Consider the following 16872-nt stretch of genomic DNA (forward strand, 5'->3'; position numbering starts at 1 on the left):
GTATTATTTGTCTTATTGGAAATAATTTATTTAAAAGGTAAGAGACAACAGAAGGTATTACACATTGAAGATTAAAATTGATTTATGTAGAAATGGTGAAAATATATTGTTACATTAGTAGATATTGTAGGAAATTAAATTGTGATTATTATTTAAGTGTTATAGGTAAGGAGGATGTAGTAATTTAAGATAGAAAATTAACTGTGTATATTATTTTTTAAGGAGAAAAATTAGATAGATTTCTGTAAGTATTGATATTTAATTTTTTAGAAGATTTTAATATTTATATAAGGTAAGAAGAAATAGTGTAAAGGTACTAATGATTTTTGTCACAATATAGGAATTATGTGCATAAAATAAAATTGTAGATGTATATGTTATGTGAAGTAATTCTGTGAAAATATTAGGTATTCATAGTAAGTAAAGGTAGGGATATAGTACAGAATTTCTTAGGGTATTTTTCTTTTGAGGGAGTGGATAAAAGATACGGAGGGGAGGTAGATGGAAAAATGTACGAGAAACACGCATATAGAATGTAAAACTTTAAAGAAGAGGAGAGATTTAACTACTAAAATAGGACTTTATTTATTATATGGAGGGATAATATAGACATGTAAGAAGAACGGGAGGGAATGCAAATAGCTGCATAAAAGAATGGAGAAATTTGTTAGTAGATTATTTGTTAACAGCAAAGATTATTCCTCCTGGATTTCGAGGATAAGACTAAGAAAGAACATTTATTTCAGAAGGAACAAATGAGCATGCATATTAAAATTAACGATATTAATAAAGGTATTAGGTAACTTATGGAAAACTTGTTTAGAACGATAGAATAAGGGAAGTTATATTATTTTTTTAATTATATTTTATTAGTGTTAGTATGTAGTCATTGTCAACTAGGAGCTTCCTAAAATTGTAGAGGAACTTTAGGGCTTAGAAAAGCCATTGGGGAGATTTTTCTCGGAAGATCTTTGAAAAAACACTGGTTTTTAAGGATAACTTGGGGATTCTGGGACAAAATGGTGAACGAGATATATTCACTGGAATCGTGAAGTTAGGAAAAGTAATTACAGGAAAAAACCGAAATTGTGAGGTCTAAGTGGAATTAGGGACGACGAATTTGGAAGATTTAGTGTTTTGATGTTTTTGAAAATTCCTAAAAAGCTCGGGAAGGGGGTCGGAGCTGGTCAGGGAAGATAAGATTTTCTTCTGAAAGATGAGGAAAATTGGAAAAAGATTTGGAGGAAAAAAGCACTCAAGTGGACCATTCAAGTGAGAAGTACAGATTGCACGGGGGTGCAGTATTCATTGGAGAAGATATAAGAGAGAAGGTGGAAAACAAGATTGGTTTATTTTGAGGAGGGTTTGAACAAGTGGAATCGTGTGTAAAATAAAGGGATGAATTTGGACGATATGGCAAATGAGGTTTTCTTTAAAAAATATTAAAAGGAAGATGGATTATAGAGCGTTATAGATTTGAAAGATTTTTAAAGAAATTATTTTAATTGTTTCTAAATTAACATTATGTATGATAATTTTTTATAGTGTTGTTTACGTATAAGTAGGATATTTATTAGTTTTTAACTTTTGTAATTGTAAACTAACGCAAAAGAGATAATAAGAGGGACAGAGGAGGGTAGGTTGACGTAGCCTTTTTAAGATAATAGGATGCTCCACATAATTTACACACAAGTGGGCCACGTGTACAAATTATTGGAGTAACATTAAACTGGCACCAACAGGTACTATCACGGTTCTAAAGGATTTATTAGAACTGGGAATTTGCTAGTCTGCTTTTTCGTGTTTTTACTTCATTTTATGATTGATTAGTATGTTATACCGTGTTTCTTGCAGGAGTAGGCTCTTTACGTAGTCTACATACTGTGCTGGTGAGATATAATTTGTATTATTTCAGAATTTTATTAGTGCTTTAGTCTTGTGTGAAATAGACTGTTAGGACGTAGGTTCTATTTTAATTGTACAGGGTATAGGGAAATAACTTTGTCAAATTTAACCGACGATCGAGAACATTATTTGGAACGAAGAGTTCTTTTGAACAGGAAAGAGAAACGTTTGTAAATTGACGAATTATTATTTAGAATTAGAAAATTAGAATGGCTAACCCGAACTAACCAGGATTAGAATGGGAAGTACGAAGGTAGCAAAGTTATTTCCCTAACACTGTATATTATACTGTATATTTACGGCGGGTGCGTGTAATCCTCGGCGAGTTGGGATTGACGAAGCTAGAAACGTAACGTTGTTTTTGTATTTAATGAGAAAGTAAAGCAAATAGGGAAATTACCGTGATATTTGAGGAGATTTAATTTTTGGACGTCGTCGTAAAGAAGGGAACTATTAAACTGAGTCATTTAAAATGGCCATTCGAAGTTGAATCATTAGTAGAGTCAGCTGTGGAATTTTACACGAGAGAAATAGAAGATGAAAAGTAGGTCGCAGCGGGATCGTACGAATTTGAACGACAGGGTAGAGTGAGGTTATATTGCTTTATTTATTACTACTTTTAACTTTGAAGATTTCGATTAAACATTTAAGCTATTTTTTAAGAAAAGAGGTCGAATTGTTTAAAAAATGATCAATAATTGTCGAAAATGTCGTCCATTCACTTGAACGTACAAATTTACCAGAACTTTGATACTTTGGAAGACACGGTCGAGAATTCGTGGGGTGATAACTGCACACTGCCCAAATTCGTCGTTTGAAACTTTGATTACGTGTATTTACGGTGTAAAAGTATTATAAAACTGGCAACAAGAAGCAACCCAGAGGTGTGAGGTGCGGGGGCCAAGGTGGGTAGATATGCTTGGTACAAGAACTTATTAAACTATGGACTGAATTCTCGAAAGTAAACTAAGGTTATAGGAGCTGTGGTTATATTATGTTGAACATAACCGTGTGGTAATTTGTCTAAAATGTAAAGCAACTTTTTGATAAAGATGTGATTGTTTTGAGTTAATCGGTACTTGTACTCTGGGGTTATTTAATGTGAGTTGCAAAGATTCCAACGTTCTGGTGTTTAAGTAATGGTATTGAATATTATATTCTTTGTGGAAACCTATGTACTATAGCTGCCTCTCTTTTCTTTCCAGGACAAGAACTGCAGCCAAAGGATGTGAAATAGTGTGTGTGTGTCTGTGTTCGTCCCAAATGCAGTGAAATGATGGTGCCATCTCCGAAAGTGGAAGCTGTTTGCTGGTGGAAGTATCGCTGACGGCGACAGAAAAAGGTAGGAATTTACAATTTTTATGCTGCTAGATTTGAGGGTGTTACTATGCAAAGGAAGAATATAATTGTTATCAAAGAAACAATTTATATTCAAAACGAATCGAAAGAGTATTACAACAGTGAGTTAATTTGAGAACGAATCACATTTGATATTTCTGGGATTATAGAAAAAGTGTAAATATACAAAAATAAGGGGATTTTATTTTCAAGGGGGACATTCTTTTGGAGTTTTTTTTATTAAATTGCAAGTACTTTCTAGTACGAAGGGAAAGAACCAGTAAGAATAAAATTGAGAATTTTAAATAGGTAGCAAGATTGAGTGATACCTAATTTGAAAGGTTTTTGTTTTTAAATTTTTTTGGTTTTCTGGAAAGGTTTTGGGAAAATTGAAGTTTAAGCTGTAAAGAAGTTTCGTTAAGAAAGGTTTTTGGAAAAAATGATGTTTAAACCTTAAAGAATCTTCGTTACTAAATGTTTTGGGAAAAAGGATGTTTCCTTATTAAAGGTATCAAAGAAAAATTGTTTATTAAGAGGTTAATTATTCCAAAGGGTCTTTATTATTTGTCGAATAAGAATAAAGTGAATTGTTTTTAAAGTTTGATATTTATCGAAGCTTTTACTTGAATTTGCTTGCATGCAGTTATAATTTTTGCAGGTAAGTTTGCTTAAGGTTTTTGTGATTTATGAAACAGCTTTTACCTCGATTTGTTCTTTTGCTTTTTTGTAGTAAGACTTTAAGAGTACATAGAATAATTACTTGGAAGAACATTTCAAACCAACATAGGCTCCTAAACGTTTTGTTTTGAAGATATCGGGTGTGGAAAATTTTAGAACAATGAGGTTATTTTCATAACGTTCTTAAATTAAAATGACCTATGTACTATTAACGTTTTGTTACAAAAAGGTGGGCCAGTGTATTTAGTATTTCATGGTGTGTTTTATTATTGCAAGTTCTAAAATTGAAGGAATTCTAACCTAGATGAAGATTCGCGGTTTTTTTTGCAACGTTGCCAGTTCCTCCCTTTTCTCCGAAAACGAAAATGGATTATTTAATTTTCATTTTATCTTTGAATTTGACGGTTAAATAACACATTTAACAAATTGATTGCTCAGGGAAATTAATTATCATCCTATTTTAAATAGGAAAAACCATCCCCGAGGTGTTTCGGGCAGTAAACGTATTAAAAAACACCTAAGAAACCGAAGATGTATCAATTATTACTATTAGGTCATGAGTATTTGCATTTATTCGATTTAAATGGTTGTTTTAATAATTATTATGAAAATTTGGAAACAAAAACACGTGTAGTAAAGGATACCGAGGAAGGAATGGTAATAATTGATACATGATGGTTTTTTAACACATTGACATGACTGCCCGAAACAACTCGGGGGTGATTTTGTCTAATTGAGATATGATGATGAGTGAATTCCCGGTTTGGGGAAGGTGTGAAAATGATTTTGAGAGAAAAGGGGGAATTGGGAAATTTTTGCAGGGGAAACTGGAGATTTTGATCCGGCTTAGAATTTCTTAAAATTTTAGGATTTCTTGCACAAGCCGGCAACACTGTACGGCACCGGGCCCAAAGAGGGCCCGGACAAAGTGACGGACGCGACGCAAAGTTACGTGGAGGCGATTGGCCTCCAGGTAACTTGGCGAGGAGTCGGCCAGTTTGGCCGACCCCTCTTTGGGGGTCTTCAACCTCGTTTTTCGGATTCGGCAGAACGACAACGTCGACATATCGGAGTCATCCCCTTAGAGAGCGGGGGAACGCGGGAATTATTCATGGGGCCAGCATGAATAAGGCCTTTGTTCCCGGCGCTCTCCGAAAAGATGGCGGCGACATGCGCCGCTGCCGTTAACTGGTCTCGAATCCCGAGTAGAAGAAGACGAAGGGGGTCGTGAAAATCGCGAATGTCTATACGCTTGTTTCTTTGGAAGCGGTGGGTTTTTCGCGTGGCGCCATCTTTTAAGGGTTCGGAAAGGTAGTTAAAACGGTAAAAGACGAGAATGGGATAACCTCTCAGATCGTCACGAGTATTCCGAAAAAGTAAATAAAGATGTAAAATTTTGGACGTTAATTATTAAATAATAAGAAAATTGATTATCTGCGGGATTCAAGATCAGAAGATTGGGATCCAGAAATTTCCAGAGTGAGAAAAAGTAAAGAAATACTGGATTTTTGGATAATATTTACTCTAACAACGGAATTGGAAATGGTACCGTGGATGGGAAAATATTACAACAAAAAGGTAAATTAAGGACTTAAAAGCATACATTTCCAGAAAGCAAACAGAGGGAGTTATTAAAAAACAGAACACAGAAAGAAATGGTCTGGAACAAGTAGCTTTTTGGTTAGGTTTACGAGCAGGAGATTAGTAGTGAGGGTCCTCAAAGGAAAACCTAAGAGGTTAGATCGAAAGTTTATCCTAGATCTTAGGAAGAAAGAAGGTGGGTTGCTCCACTGATTTGATATAAATAAGATACACCATTAAGATTATAGTGGATTTCCTCGACAGATCAACAATGACGAAGGAGCCAGAGGTAGACACACTTAACTTTATCCAAAATTTGTAAGGAAAGTTGGATTATTGCTCATATTCATCGATAGGAAAGACACATTTTTGAGTGGAGGACCGAAAAGAATCTAGGTTAAGAGCAAAAAGATACCAAGGTAGTACATTGTAGCTTTATCGAAGAATAGTGCTTTATTTATTTCTTCTTAGCGAAAAGGATATGATTTATAAGGGAAGGAAAGAGAGTCGTTACTTGGATACATGGAAATTTGAAAGACAAAAATAGGAAATTACAAGAACAGCAAAAGTGAAAATGATCGAGTAAGGAGAAAAAGAAAGGCAGCCAAAGTATTTTTTCACAAGGAAGGAGATATCGAGATTTGGAGAATTGCAAGTAAGTGGATTATTAGGAGATCGCTTTTTGTCTTAAGAGGAATAGGAATTTCCTAGTTATTTTGATGCATCAGAAGGAAATTTGATTAATTTAAAAGGAATTGTGTGAAAAATTGTCCCACAACTTATGGATTATTTTGGAATTGAATATTTGGAAAAATAGAGTGTTTAATTAGAGCACCGTACTACCGTAAAGGGTAATTTTATTTTGAATTTGTATGTCAGTACAGGAGGTAGGGTGCTTCATGGATATTTGGAAAATTCACCATTATAAGTATTATTTGACATAATTTGTTTAAAAGGTGAGATAACAGGTGTTATTATAAATTGAAAATTAGAATTTATTTGTATACACATAGTGAAAGTATATTATTTTTGAATTAGTAAATATTGTAGGAATTGTGAATTACATTATGATTATTATTTAAGTGTTAAGGATAGAAAGTAAACTGGATATATTATTTTTTATAGGAAAAAACTAGGTACATTTTTGTAAGTGTTGATATTTAATTTTTTAGATGATTTGAATATTTATACAAGATAGGAAATGATAGTGGTAAGGTACTAATAATTTTTGTGAGCATATAGAAATTATGTGTATAAACTCGAATTGTAAATTTGAAATTGTAGATGTATATGCTAAGTGAAGTAATTGTATTAAAATATTAGGTATTCATAGTAAGTAAAGGTAGGGAAATAGTACTGGATTTCTTAGGGTATTTTTCTTTTGAGGGAGTGGAAAAATGTACGAGAAACATGCAAACAGAAAGTAAAACTTCAAAGAAACTGGATAGGATAGCAATTAGGTGTGAAGGGTGGATGCGAAAGAAGAGTAGGAATTTAAACATAAGAATAGGACTTTATTTATTATATGGAAGGATAATACGAGCATTTGTAAGAAAAATGGGAATGAATGAGAAAGAATGTATATTAGAAAAGTAGAATTTGCCAGTAGGTCATTTATGTATTTATAGTTCATAAGAAAGTAAAGATTGTTACTTTTGAATTTTAACAGTAGAGGTGAGGAAGAACTTATGTATATTTGAGAGGTAAATAAGAGGAGCTTTAGAAGGAACAAATGAAAACGTACATTAAAATTAGTGATATTAATAAGGGTATTAGATAATTTACGGAAAACCTATTTGGAATGATAGAATAAGGGAAGTTATTACTTTATTATATTTTATTAGTATTAGTAAGTAGTGATTGTGAACTGGGAGCTTCTTAAAATTCCAGAAGAGCTTTTGCAGGAGCTAGAAAAGCTATTTGGGCAATTTTTCCTGGAAGATCTTTGGAAAAACACTGTTTTTTCAGGATAACTTGGGGAGTCTTGGACAAAATGGTGAACAGGATGTTTTGACTGAAATTGTGGAGTCAGGAAAATTGACTATGGGAAAAAACCGAGATTGTGGAGTCCTAAAAGGGGTCTAATTGGAACTAGGGATGATTAATTTAGAGGATTTAGGGATTCGGTGCTTTTAAAAATTTGTAAGAAGTTCAGGAAGGAAGGGAAATGGTCGGTGGAGATAAGATTTTTTCCTGAAAGAGGAGAACTGGAAAAAGACTTGGAGGAAAAAAGCATTAGGCAAGTGAAGCGAGAAGTAGAGATTGGAGTACGAAGGTGCAGTAGTCATTGTATAAGACAGGAGAGAAAAGACAACTAAGAAGATTGGTTTATTTCGAGGAGAGTGGGGAAAGTGATAGGATGAATTTGAACGATAAGGGGAAAGAGGTCTTCTTAAGAAGACATTAAAAGGAAGATGGATTATAGAACATTAGAGATTTTAAGGATTTTTAAAGAAATGGTCTTAATTATATCTAAATTAGAATACTATTTAGGGATAAGTAGGATATTTATTAGTTTTTAACTTTTGTAATTGTAAACTAAGGTAAAAGAGATAATAGGATGCTCCACATAATTTGCACACAAGTGGGCCAAGTGTGCAAATTATTGGGGTAACATTAAACTGGCACTAGCAGGTATTTTCACGGTTCTAAAGGGTTTATTAGAACTGGGAAAGTTGCGACGGTAGAGAAAAACAGGTGGCGAATTTGCTAGTTTGTGTTTCTATGCTTTTTCTATATATTTGCTTTTGAAGAAACACGGAAAAGTATTTTATATTTGTGCGTTTTACACATTATTTTTAAATGGAAGAATTTTTTCACGAGTGCTTTGGTCTTTCGTTAGAGAGATTATTATTTTATTATCAGATATATTTGTCATTTTATTTTAATTATACATCGTGTCGGGGAAAAAACTTCGGAATGGGAAAGAGGAAGAAGATTCGTAAACGTAACTATTTTGATTTCTTTGGAAAAAGAGAGACACATTTAAAGAATTGGCAATGTGTCTTTTAGTTTGTTTCATTTGGATGCTTCTTTAGAATAAGAGAAATTAAAGTAGGAAAGTTATTTCCCTAACACTCCGTACATTTAGGATAAGTGGGTGTCATCGTTAGTTACTTGTGAAGGACGACGAAATTAATATTAAATTGCAACATTGCTTTTATAAGCAAGGAGACGAGGAAGTAACGAAAAGAAAGAGGACGGGATGATTCCCGCGCATTTTCGGAAGTTATCGTACCGAGGGAACCATCAGAACCGACATCTGCACCGAAAATTGACGTTCGAAGTTTGCACGAGAGAAACGGAAGACGAAAAGTAGGTCGCGAGGAACGCATCGCGTAGCTCGACCATTTTCTGTCAAAAAGTTCTTTTTGACAGAGCGGAGAGAGGTTACGTCGCCATATTTACTTTGTATTTCGAAGACGTTAAGGCGTATGACTAATTTTTAACAAAATTAGTCTAATCGTTCGACAAATGAACAATAATTGTAGAAAATGTCGTCCATTCACTTGAACGTACAAATTTACCAGAACTCCGATACTTTCGAAGACATCGCGGAGAACCGGTGGGGTGATAACTGCACACTGCTCAAATTCGTCCTTTGAGACTTTGATTAGGTGTGCTTACGGTGTAAAAGTGTTATTTTATAAAACTGGGAACAAGAAGCAACCCACCCAGGGGCGTCAGGCGTGGGGGCCGAGGTGGGTAAATATGCTCGGTACTGGAACTTATCAAAGGAATGACTACATTCTCGAAGACAAACTAAGGTTATTCGAGCTGTGGATGAAGGAATTTGTCTAACAAGTAAAGCAGCTTTTTGATAAAGATCAAATTGTTTTGAGTCTTATATTCTGAGGTCATGTAGTGAGATTTGCCACGATGAAATGTAAAGATTCCAAAGTTCTCGTGTTTAAGGATGTTGAATATTAAATTCTTCGTGGAAACTTAAGTGCTACAGTAGCCTCTCTTTTCCTTCCAGGACAAGAACTGCAGCCAAAGGATGCGAAATTGTGTGTGTGTGTGTCTACCTCGAATGCAGCGATAAAGATGGTGTGATCTGGGAAAGTGCAAGGTGTCCAGTAAAGAAAGTATTCCCGAAGGCAACAGAAAAGGTAGGAATTTAAAATTTTTATTGTGTCAGATTTGAGGGTTAAGCAGTTGAAGAAAATAATATTGAAAAGAATTGGAAAGAGTATTCTAACAGGGTGTTAATATGAAAACGAACCACCTCTGATATTTCTGGGGTTATAGGAAAAGTGTAAATATACAAAAATAAGTGGATTTTATTTTCAAAAGGACTTTCTTTTGGGGTTTTGTATTAAATTGCAAGTACTTTTTAGCAGAGGTGGAAACAACCACTAAGATTTTAAATAGGTGAAGTGATACCTAATTTTTTAAAGAATTTTTTGTCTTTTTATTAAAAGTTTTGGGGAGAAATGATATTTAAACCGTAAAGAAGCTTCGTTACTAAATGTTTTAGGAAAATTAATGTTTAAACAGTAAAGAAGTTTCATTAAGAAAGGTTTTTGGGAAAAATGATGTCTAAACAGTAAAGAAGCTTCGTTACTAAATGTTTTGGGAAAAAGATGTTTCCTTATTAAAGGTATCAAAGAAAAATTGTTTATTAAGATGTTAATTATTCCAAAGGGCCTTTATTATTTGTGGAATAAGAATAAAGTGAATTGTTTTTAAAGTTTGATATTTATCGAAGCTTTCACTCGAATTTGCTTGCATGCAGTTATAATTTTTGCAGGTAAGTTTGCTTAAGGTTTTTGTGATTTATGAAACAGCTTTTACCTCGATTTGTTCTTTTGCTTTTTTGTAGCAGAACTTTAAGAGTACATAGAATAATTACTTGGAAGAAAATTTCATACCAACATAGGGTCGTAAAGGTTTGGTTTTGAAGATATCGGGTGTGGAAAATTTTAGAACAATGAGGTTATTTTTATTTATAACCTTCTTAAATTAAAATGACCTAAGTACGTTTAAAGTTTTGTTACAAAAAAGTGGGCCAAAGTATTTAGTTTAGTATTGCATGGATGTGTTTTATTATTGCAAGTTCTAAAATTGAAGGAATTCTAACCTAGATGAGGATTCGCGGTTTTTTTTGCGACGTTGCCAGTTCCTCCCTTTTCTCCCAAAACGAAAATGAACGATTTAATTTTCATTTGATTTTTGAATTTCACGGTTAAATAGCACATTTAACAAATTAATTGCTCAGGGAAATTATTTATCATTCTATTTTAAATAGGAAAAACCATCCCCGATGTGTTTCGGGCAGTAAACGTGTTAAAAAACACCTAATAAACCGAAGATGTATCAATTGTTACTTTTGGGTCATGAATATTTGTATTTACTCGATTTAAATAGATCTTTTGACAATTATTATGAAAATTTCGAAACAGAAACACGTGTAGTAAAGGATACCGATGAAGGAACGGTAATAATTGATACACGATCGATTTATTAGTGGTTTTTTAACACATTTACTGCCCGAAACACCTCTGGGGTGGTTTTGTCTATTTGAGATATGATGATAAATGAATTCCCGGAACAGGGAATTTGGGGAAGGTTTGAAAAACATGATTTTTTATTTTGAGAGAAAAGGGGGGAATTGGGAACTGTTGGCAGAGGAAACTGGGGATTTTGATCCGGGTTAGAATTTCTTAAAATTTTAGGATTTCTTGCACAAGCCGGCAACACTGTACGGCACCGGGCCCAAAGAGGGCCCGGCAAAGTGACAGACGCGACGCAAAGTTACGTGGAGGCGATTGGCCTCCAGGTAACCTGGCGAGGAGTCGGCCACTTTGGACCGACCCCTCTTTGGGGGTCTTCACCCTCGTTTTTCGGATTCGGCAGAACGACACCGTCGAGAACACATCGGAGCCATCCCCTAGAAAGCGGGGGAACGCGGGAATCTTTCATGGGGCCAGCATGAAAGATGCCTTAGTTCCCGGCACTTTCCGATAAGATGGCGGCGACATGCGTCGTTGCCGTTAACTGGTCTCGAATCCCGAGTAGATGAAGACGGTGGGAATCGGCAAAAACGCGAATGTCTATACACTTGTTTCTTTGGAAGCGGTGGGTTTTTCGCGTGGCTCCATCTTTTAAGGGTTCGGAAAGGAAGTTAAAACGGTAAAAGACGAGAACGGGATAACCTCTCGGATCGTCACGAGTATTCCGAAAAAGTAAATAAAGAAGTAAAATTTTGGACGTTAATTTATTAAAAAATAAAAGAATGGATGATCTACGGGATTCAAGATGAGAAGATTGGGATCCAGAAATTTACAGAGTAAGAAAAAGTAAAGAAATACCGGAATTTTGGATAATATTTACTGGAACAGTGGAATTCGAAATGGAAACGTGGATCGGGAAATATTACAAAGAAAGAGGTAAATTAAAGACCTAAAAGCAAACATTTACAGGAAGCAAACGGAGGGGCTCACGGAAAAACAGAACACAGAAAGAAAGGGTCTGGAGCAAATACCTTTTAGGTTAGGTTTACGAGCACCAGATTAGTAGTGAGGTTCTTCAACAGAAAACCCAGCAGGAAGGATCGAACGTTTAACCTACAAATTAGGAAGAAAGAAGGTGGGTTGCCCCACAGTTTTGACATAAAATGATGGAACCATTAAGATCATAGTGGATTTCCTCGACAGATCACCAATGACGGAGGGGCCAGAGATATAGACAAGGAACTTTACCAAAAACTTGTATCGAAAGTTGGATTTTTGCCCAAATTCAAGGATAGGAAGGATAGATTTTTCACCGGAGTAGTCGGATTCAAAAGAACTTAAGTTAAGGGCAAAAAGATAGCAAGGTAGTACTTTGTAGTTTTATCGAAGGACAGTGGTTTATTTATTTCCTCTTAGCAAAAAGAATAAGATTTATAAGGGAAGGAAAGAGGAAGCTCACCAGATGGATACATGGAACTTTGGCAAGAGAGAAGTAGGAAATTACGAGAACAGCAAAAGTGAAAATGATCGAAGAAGCTGACTGGGGCCCAGGAAAGGGAAAAAGATAAGGGCCAAAGTATTTTTTCACAAGGAAGGAGATTGTGAGATTTGGAGGATTGCAAGTAAGTGGATTATTACGAGATTGCTTTCTTATGTTAAGAAGAATAGGAATTTGCTTGTAGTTAATAAGTAATTTGTGAGTTTAATTTTGAAAGTTAATTAAGAATTTTCTAGTGTCTAGTGATGTATCAGAAAGATATTTGATTAATTTAAAAGGAAATGTGTGAAAAATTGTACCATAACTTATGGATTATTGTGGAATTGTAATTTGAGAAAGTAGAGTATTTAATTGGGGCACCATATTACTGTAAAGGGTGATTTTATAAGTTAGTACAGTAGGTAGGGTGTTTGATTGGTATTTGGAAGTGTAAGGTGAAAGATTCACCATTATAAGTATTATTAGAAATAATTGAGGATTAGATTTTATTTATATAAACATAGGAAAAGTATATTATTTTTAAATTAGTAGATATTGTAGGAATTGTGAATTACATTGTGATTATTATTTAAGTGTTAGGGATAAAGATGTAGTACTTTAGAATAGAAAGTAAATTGGATGTATTATTTTTTATAGGAAAAACTAGGTACATGATTTGTAATTGTTTAGAAGATTTGAATATTTATATCAGATAGGAAAGCATAGTGTAAAGGTACTGATGATTTTTGTGAAGGTACAGGAATTATGTATTTGAAATTGTCGATGCATATGTTAGGTGAAGTAATTCTGTTAAGATATTAGGGGTATTCATAGTAAGTTTAAGTAGGGACATAGGATAGGACTTTTTAGGGAATTTTTCTTTTGAGGGAGGGAATGTAGGTGGAAAAATGTAACAGAAACATGCACATAGAATGCAAAACTGGAGAGAAATTGGAAAAGATTGGAATTAGAAGTAAATGGTGGGTGCGAAAGAAGAGGAGGGATTTAAACATAAGAATAGGACTTTATTTATTATATGGAAGGATAACTTGAGCATATGTAAGAAAAGTGGGAAGGAATGTATATTGGAAAAGTAGAATTTGCCAGTAGGTCATTTGTAGTTAATAAGAAAGTAAAGATTATTTCTTGTGAATTTCAAGGATAAGAGTAAGAAAGTACATGTATTTCAGAGGGAAGTAATTAGAGCTTTTAGAAGGAACATGTAAATTAAAATTAGTGATATTTATAAGGGTATTAGGTAACTTGTGAGAAACACGTTTGGAGGGATAGAATAAGGGAAGTTGCATTATTATATTTAATTAGTGTTAGTATGTAGTCATTAGATATGTGTCAACTAGGAGGTTCCTAAAATTGTAGAGGAACTTTAGGGCGTAGAAAAGCCATTTGAGGAATTTTTCCCGGAGGATATTTGGAAAAAAGTTTGTTTTTAAGCAATACTTGGGGATCCTTGGACAAAATGGTGAACGAAATTTATTCACCGAAATTGTGAGGTGTTAGAAGGGATATAACGGGAACTAGGGACGACGAACTTGGGAGATTTAGCGAAGGGGAGAATTTGAAAGAGGCTTAGGAAGGGCCGGAACTGGTGAAAGGAGATAAGATTTATTTTGAAAGATGAGAAAAACTGGAAAAAGACTTGGAAGAAAAAAGCATTTCCAGCAGTGGACAAGTCAAGTGAGAAGTAGAGATTGAAGCACTGTGGTGCAGTATTCATTGGAGAAGAGAAGAGATAAGAAAAAAGGTGGAAAATATGATTGGTTTATTTTGAGTATAGTGGGCAAAGTGATAAGATGAATTTAAACGATATAGCGAATAAGGTCTTCTTAAGAAAGCATTGAAAGGAAGATGAATTTGAACGATTTTTAAAGAAATGGTCTTAATTGTTTTTAAATTAAGATATTGTGTATATACGATAATATTTTTATAGCGTTAATTATGTATAAGTAGGATATTTATGTAGACTGAAGGGGCCTTTTTAGGATGCCTCACATAATTTGCACACAAGTGGGCCACGTGTGCAAATTATTGGGGTATTATTAAACTGGCACTACTAGTAGGTACTTTTACGGTTCTAAAGGATTTATTAGAACTGGGAAAGTTAAGAAAAAGAGAGGTAGGGAATTGCTCGTTTGCTCCTTTACTTTTCCAAATTTGTACTACATTTTATGATTGATTAGTATTTTATACTGCGTTTCCTATAGTAGTAGATTCTTTGTGTAGTTCACGTACCGTGTGGGTGAGATATAACTTGTATTATTTTAGAAATTTATTAATGCTTTAGTCTTGTGTGAAATAGACTATTAGGACGTAGGTTCTACTTGAATTGTACAGGGTATAGGGAAATAACTTTGTCAAATTTAACCGACGATCGAGAACATTATTTGGAACGAAGAGTTCTTTTGAACAGGAAAGAGAAACGTTTGTAAATTGAGGAATTATTATTTAGAATTAGAAAATTAGAACGGCTAACCGGAACTAACCACGATTAAAATAGGTAGTAGAAAAGTAGCAAAGTTATTTCCCCAACACTGTACATTTACTGTACGTGTATAATTCTTGGCGGGTTTCGATTGACGAATTTAAGGTTAGCATTAGCAGTCAGCCGTGGTAATTTACACGAGAGAAATAGAAGATGAGAAGTAAGTCGCAATTCGATCATGCGATTTGGAATGACAGAGTGGAGTGAGGTTATATTAATTTATTTATTACTATTTTTAAGTTTGAATATTTCGATTGAAAATTTAGGCAATTTTTTAAGAAAAGAAGTGTAATTGTTTAAAACATTGATAATAATTGTGGAAAACGCGGTCCACTCATTTGAAAGTTGAAGTTTACCAGAACTTGATACTTTTGAAGACATTGTCGAGAACTTGTGTGGGGTGATAATTGCACACTGCCCCAATTCGTTTCTTGGGGCTTTGATTACGTGTGTCGATTGTCTCGGAAGTAATTTTTGAAAACTGGGGACAAGAAGTAACCCACTGGTGTAAATTGGAATTGGTCGAAGGATTCCACATAACATTCTCGAAGATGAACTGAGGTTATACGAGTCATGGCTCCATCACCTGGGACATAACCCCATCGTACTTTGTCAGGGTGTGGGGATGAAGGTATTTGTGGAACAAGTAATGGTTCTTTTGGAAATATTTGAGGATTATTTGTATTTTAGATTTGCATAGTTTGAGAATTTGCACATTCCGAGCTATGAAAGTAGGTATTATGACTGAGGAGGGATGGATTCGAAAGATTATTATGTGGTGTCTCATGGGACTAGGTGCAATGAATTGTCATTGTTTCAGATTCCGAAGGATGAAGTACTCGGAACACTTGCATTTTGTGATGGGTGCCACAAGAGAAGTCGAGGGGACAATGTCTTCAAGAAAGCATTGAAGGTTTGAAGCTGCTTAATTAATTTTGTGAGAAAACAGATGAAATGCATAGAGCAACTGAGAAAGGAAAAGGGAGAAATGGAAGGAACCAATGGTAGGTAAGTGATGAAAGTAAGAAGTAGTGATAGGTCGAGGGACTTGAGAAGAAGAGTATTTTGTGAGGAACGAAAAGTGAATTGTACTTTTTCCTCTAAATTTGAGAGTCGAGTAGATGTGTAATTGGTACTCGAGCAGTACAGTTTGTGATATTGTGTGGTTCTTTAGCATTGCTCATGACTCGTGTAACAAGAAATGGTGGATTCTTTTGAATTGTAAAAGGGGTTAAGGGATAAATAAATGGAAAGATTTGAAAGTACATTGAAGAGTACTAGTTTCTTAATGAATTTTTGAGAGAAACATATGAATTTAGTAAAAGTGCAAAGAAACTTTTCGTTCCTAGATAGGAAATGAGTGTATTTTCGATAAAAGATGAAATTTAAAATTGAAACAACTAATTTTCTATGGTTTATGTATTATTTAACTGATTTTTGATAACATTTCTGTTTGTATTTTACTAACTGGATATTATATTTATTAAATTTGTGACTCTTTTTGTATTACTTTTGATGAGTCGAAAGAGTACTTGTCGAGGTGATACATTAGAGTGGTGGTATATTTGGTAACTGTATATTATTTATTATTATTTAAGAAGCTTTTAGGACTAAAAGAAGGGTGTTTCTTCTGACTGCAAATAATAAAAGCAGAATTGAAGGATTTTGTGTGAGATTATTTCTAAACCTGTTACCCGATGAATAGGAAAGTGGTCTTTTGGGATTCGTGAGAGGATTGGGTTTATGCATTTTTGGTTTATTTTGTGGAAATGTAGTAACTTTTTATAGGTATTGTCTATATTTTTGGAAACATTCCCCGCAGTATTATGACTGATTTAGAGCTTGTATTTTGTATATTTAGTATTTACTGATTGGATATTATTGCTCTTTCTATGAATGAAGAAGAGATACATGGTCTGCATTATATTGAGAGATGA

The 16872-nt window shown here is 34.3% G+C and overlaps 1 protein-coding gene across 1 annotated transcript; it reads left to right on the forward strand.

Annotated features, from left to right (window-relative positions):
* Window positions 1-2612: 2612 nt before the first annotated feature.
* Window positions 2613-16574, forward strand: LOC136409700 (uncharacterized). The gene is made up of 14 exons (XM_066391384.1): window positions 2613-2683; window positions 2958-3041; window positions 3111-3141; window positions 3201-3247; window positions 3301-3365; window positions 3506-3523; window positions 4772-5698; window positions 5751-5921; window positions 5974-6157; window positions 9482-9614; window positions 11928-12093; window positions 12162-12322; window positions 12375-12580; window positions 15756-16574. The coding sequence occupies exons 1-7, from the start codon at window positions 2613-2615 to the stop codon at window positions 5107-5109; spliced, it is 654 nt and encodes a 217-aa protein (XP_066247481.1). The 3' UTR covers window positions 5110-5698; window positions 5751-5921; window positions 5974-6157; window positions 9482-9614; window positions 11928-12093; window positions 12162-12322; window positions 12375-12580; window positions 15756-16574.
* The last annotated feature ends 298 nt before the right edge of the window (window positions 16575-16872 follow it).

This window comes from Euwallacea similis, chromosome 6 (assembly GCF_039881205.1).
Source record: "Euwallacea similis isolate ESF13 chromosome 6, ESF131.1, whole genome shotgun sequence".
NCBI lineage: Eukaryota > Metazoa > Arthropoda > Insecta > Coleoptera > Curculionidae > Euwallacea > Euwallacea similis.